The sequence below is a fragment of the Morone saxatilis genome, unplaced genomic scaffold (genome assembly GCF_004916995.1).
Source record: "Morone saxatilis isolate NCDOM2014 unplaced genomic scaffold, NCSU_SB_2.0 Contig12, whole genome shotgun sequence".
NCBI classification, from domain to species: domain Eukaryota; kingdom Metazoa; phylum Chordata; class Actinopteri; family Moronidae; genus Morone; species Morone saxatilis.
Window position 1 is genome coordinate 17,028,123 of NW_023339674.1, and position 5,237 is coordinate 17,033,359.

The 5,237-nt window shown below is 40.7% G+C and overlaps 1 protein-coding gene across 2 annotated transcripts in view; it reads left to right on the forward strand.

Annotated features, from left to right (window-relative positions):
- ssbp3b (single stranded DNA binding protein 3b) overlaps positions 1-1,789 on the forward strand; it is a 13,238-nt gene extending 11,449 nt beyond the window's left edge. For both annotated transcript variants that reach the window (XM_035653907.1, XM_035653908.1), the window contains 2 exons: positions 34-135; positions 378-1,789. In XM_035653907.1, the coding sequence (XP_035509800.1) occupies positions 34-135; positions 378-407 (132 nt within the window). In that variant the 3' untranslated portion in view covers positions 408-1,789. The remainder of the gene's footprint in view (positions 1-33; positions 136-377) is intronic.
- Positions 1,790-5,237: the final 3,448 nt, after the last annotated feature.

Below are 5,237 nucleotides of genomic sequence, written 5' to 3' on the forward strand. Positions count from 1 at the left end.
AAACAAAAAACATTGTGTACTCGTTGTCTCCAGAATTCCCCAAACAATTTAAGTGGCATTAGTAATCCTCCTGGGACCCCAAGGGATGACGGGGAGCTGAGTGGAAACTTCCTCCACTCCTTTCAGAGCGAGAACGTAAGTCCTCCCTTCTTGCCATTTCCTCTCCTCCGCTAACAACACTGGACTGTTGGTGACTGTGATAGCACTTTGATGAAGCCAGAGGTAGAGCGCTGTGGACCACAGAGTAAAGCCGCAGTCACAGCATATTAACGTCACTGACTACAGTAGCAGTGTTTAGAGCTAGCTGGGCGTTTGACTAAAAAGAACTTGGTAGGGAAAAGGTGTGTAACAATCCCCTCCTCTCTTTGCCTCTACAGTACTCTCCAACCATGACGATGAGTGTGTGACCCCCCCTCTAGCCCCACCCAACATTATTTGCCATCATTCCGAGGATCTGGACTCACTTATAGGACACGGCCAAACACATCAGCACCGAATCAGGGACAGGCGCCATTTTGGTTCCACACTTAACACCAGAATGCTGATCGGAGAAAAATCGAAATGGCTGGCGACTACTGCTCCTTGCTCAAAATGAAGGACAATTTCTCCATTTATCACAACCCCAAGTGTGACAAAACCAGCTACTGAAAATGCATACATGACACGTTTTATGTTCTTTGCAGAGCTCCTATAACCCTCTCAGTCCCCTCAACCCTAGAGCGAAGAGAAAAAAAAAATGGTTGAAGTTTACCTCTTGTACTTTTTAATTATTGCTTTGTGGTGCAAGATGTGCAGGAAATGTCTCCGCTTTTGTCACTTAAAACACTGGAGAGTGTGTATATGCATTGTGAGCTTGGAAAGTCTTTGTCTCGTCATTTTACTTATCGCCATGCATACTGTGTCACAAAAGTCAGTTGACATAGGACTCAGATTTTGCCTTTTACTCTGTGGCCACCTTCATGAATAATGTACTCTTCTTCCCAATGCCCACCCTTCTATTTAAAGAGGTTCGTAAGGGGGAAGGACTTGAAAGAACGGCTTTTATTGTGACGACCCTTCACAGTATGTGAGTGCTCAGATGGTTCTTAGAATGTCAAATTGATCCCGTTCGATCAATTTCAGTCTGTTATTGTTGACAGCGACGCGATTCTGCACTCTGCTGTTTTTTAATCTAAACAGCAAAATTGCCGTCGCGTTCTGTCAAGGGAAAGCAGACTTTGGCATAAGACGTGAATGCATGAATGCTGAGAATCTGTGTACAACATACTACCTAGTGCTGCTCTTCTCTGTGGACACCTGCTTTAAGATGTGGTGTATATCTCTTTACCTGTCTGTGCTTAACACTCTGTGCTCTTCATCGTCGTAGCCTTCTGTGTTATTTCCACTTTGGTTGATTATGATGAAACGGCTATGAATGAGCTGCCCATTTTAATCTGTCATACATATTGGTTGTTCATACTTCCCTCCTGTATCATTGGTGGTCCCCTTGGCCCCGCCCCCCTATTGCCCACCCACGCATTTTTTTATATTTTGATACAATCTTTGACTACATATATTGCCCCAGTTATTCAGAGTTAGTCAAAGCTTTCTAAACCAATTCTAGTAGGCATCATTATAAACTTAGCGGCAGTCTTGTAAATGTGATGAATTTTTTTTTTGTTTCTTTTGTTTTTTTCCTGTGAACATTACGCATTATACACATCTGTCCTATGTTGCCTTTATTTGCTGATATTTTTTTATTTCAAATTGAGGAAAGATTGCTTGTTAATATAATTTTACAATAACTTAACTACCTGGTGTGAGTTGTTTTTGTTTTTGCTTTATTTATATCATATTTATAATAAGCTACTGAAGCTGTGGACATTGTTGGTAAATGAACACTTCTGTTCCACATATAAAAATTATTCTACTGATGCATTAAAAAATGTTATAGAACAATCTTTTCCGGGAGGGATCCGTATTCAGCGTACACTCACTACCGGCACAGAATAGCTCATTGTTGTGGCAGGTTTAAAAGTACCATTGTCCAACAGCCAGCAGCTAACTTTACATTCACATCTACTTGCCTTTGATTGTTACTACTCCAGAAACACCACACACACCAGCCTGTAGCAGGCAGGATGCCATCGTCAGATCACTGATCTCTTCACTTATTTGTGGCTGCAGTGGAGCCAGGGTTTGTTGTAGCCCACAACCACCAAACCAACAAGAGGAAATCCCAGAGCATGAGGGAGACTTTGTAGCAGGGAAACAGTCTGCATGCTGTGACATGGGAAAGAACGAGGTACACTGTGTTTCAGTTGTGTTATACCAGTGGTTCTCAACCTGTGGGAATTATTTGTGTTACAGGGTATCTAGCCATTTCACAGAAACAATACATATACATATAACGCAGAAGAGACCTCAAATCAAATAACCAATGAATAAAAATAGCTCAGTGCAGAGTATAAGAAAAAAACTTATACTTACATACTTTATAAATATATCTATATGATATTAAAATATTGATAATATATACTGAAGAACCTATAAAAAAAAAAACTTGAGCCGTATATTGGAATCAACGTACTTGTAAAATAAACCTAAAGTAAATGTGATTTTCCAGAGTGGGAAATCAAAACCCATCTATGGCCCATTAAATGCAGTGCCAGCAGAGGGACACAGTACCAGTAGTATTACAGGTGTGGAGGCATGGGAATTGAGCTGTGTGTGTTTCACATAAATTGAGGCTCCAGAGTATTGCACAAATCTAAAAGAAGCCATTCATCTGTCTCATACAATAGAACGGCAAAAAAAGTAAGGCTCAGTGACTAGTGCTAGTTACTCTAAAACATATCATATACACATTTTTTATGTTCCTCAAATTTCAAACCTATATTTCTTTGTGTTGGACAAACAATTTGTGGAAACTAGATGTTTTGTTCTTATCTTGGTAATTGTGCTTCCAACACATTTTTGTTCCATGGGGCCCAATCTGTCACAATGTTTAAAGGGGGAAACTACTCTGGTGGAACTCTTCACAACCCATACACATCACAGACAGCTGCTATCTGTGATCTCAGACACTGCTTCAGTACCTTGTGAACTGTTGTCAGATTATTTCAGATTTGCCTTTACCTCCCTCCCTAACTGTGGGTCTCCTTTGTGGGACCTTCCTCACTGTACAGTGATTGGATGGAAATAAATCTCTGCTCAGTAGGTGTTACAGTGGCAGTCCAATAGGTCCCCCAGGCTTTTGAAGGATAACTTATGAACGTTTATTTGGCGGTTCCCCAAAGTGGCCCCTGAAAACATCACCACACATACTCCAGCCTGTATTTCTACACAGGCAACGTGTAGAACATGGCCGGTATGAAAGAGTATACCAAACACTGAGACTGCAGTTTTTCACATGCTGTGAATACGATAGTGTTTGGATGAATGCCTGACATCCAGAGGTTGAGACTGGGGTCAGGTCGAGCCGGGGTCCCTTCAAGATACGGCACAGTGCCATGGAGTTTTCTGTGTAAGGTGACCTTATAACTTCCTGTCATACATTTTCTGAATCAAAGCTGGACTTTGGTTGTGATAAAGACAATTTTGAGAATCTGAACTAAATGCTGAATGAAAACAACCTTACCCACCTTGTGCTGTCTCTCTGAAGAAAGGGTTTCACTATCTGGGTTGGTCCGTGAGTTAGGCAGTCTAAACCAACCGGGGTTATTACATTAAAGTTAATAGTTTTTTGTAGGCCATTTGATTTTGAAGATGATACCAATTCAGCCAGATATGTCACTCCAAAGTAAGCGAGCCAAAAAGAAAAACGGCCTCATGTTTTTCATTTCTGTTGCTCTCCTGTTGGAATAGAAATGGCTTCACATTGCCCTCTGGTGGCCTTCAATGGACTGTCCTGTTTTGAAGAGACCTCTCACCTAGACAACAGTATTCACCCTCCCTAAAAGCAAATGGACATACAATACAAACTAGCTCTCGCTTTACCTTATGATGCAGACATGAATCTTGACAAAAGCCCATGGTTGGGAGGATCTGACAGTGTTCTGGTTCCTGTCTAACAATAGGAAATGAGGCTGAGCTGCTGCTGGCTGCTCTCCACAGGATGTGGCCTGACTGGGCAACAGCCAAACCTCCTCTCCAGCTTCAGAGCCTCGCAGTTAATGTTGTGAAAGCTGTAGCCACACAAAACTGCTGTGTTCACTACCATATCCGAGTAGTAAACTTTTAACCAAGAGTGACGGTCATGTAATTTTTAAGTCCTTTTTGAACAGTCACAGGGTTTGTTTATGCTGTATTAGGATATTACTGCACAACTTTATTAACAGGATTTACTTTTTAAGTCACTAATAAGACAGGCCCGGGCCTGCATTACCAATGATGCTGCTCTTATGATATTAGTTATTATTGCGTGAATCATGAAAAATATTACAGAACATAATAAAATGCATGAGCAGAATATTAATTTAATCTCGGTGTGGAGAAGAAGAGACAAAAACTATAACAAAAACAAGAGGAAAGCCAAATGAACTAGTTGTTTAAATGCTGTTGTGAGTCTAATTGTACTTACATTTAGGGACATTTTAATATCTGCTTCATCTACAGTATTTTCCATTATCAAAGGTAATAGTTATGGCATTTTGTGCTTACATGAATACATGAATAAAACTCAGACCATGACAAGCCAAAAAAACTCACATTTGATTGTTACTGTCATGTAACACTATAGTAGACATTTTAGATAATGAGCCAAAATCAATAGATGTGCAAAGATTAGACAGTTAGGTATTAACTCACATCAGGGCCTGAGTGCCACCCTCCAAAACTCACATGTATGCATGTGTGCCCATCGGATTCATTGAACTTGTGCGACCCACATACAGCAAAGTACGTTTACCATTTATCTCTTCCAGACAAGACAGCAAACAACAGCCACATTGTCATGTGGTGGAAGACTGCTGTGTGCGTCAACAGCAAAGCCCCGCTGCCGCCATTTTCTCAGAAGCATGATTTAAAAATGAGAAACGCTGGAACGCATTTTGAGAAGCGACAATACAGCTACAGTGATAAACATCTGGCTTAGACACAATTCTGCTGCTTCTCATTTAATAATTTACTGTGAGAGCAATAACTTTGATCCATCCATTTTTTTTAGTGGGAAAAAAATGTGATTGTGCTGTATCTTTTTAATTTCCATTGGCACGCAGTGGAAGGAGGAGTATGGAAACTGACAAACTGATCATCTG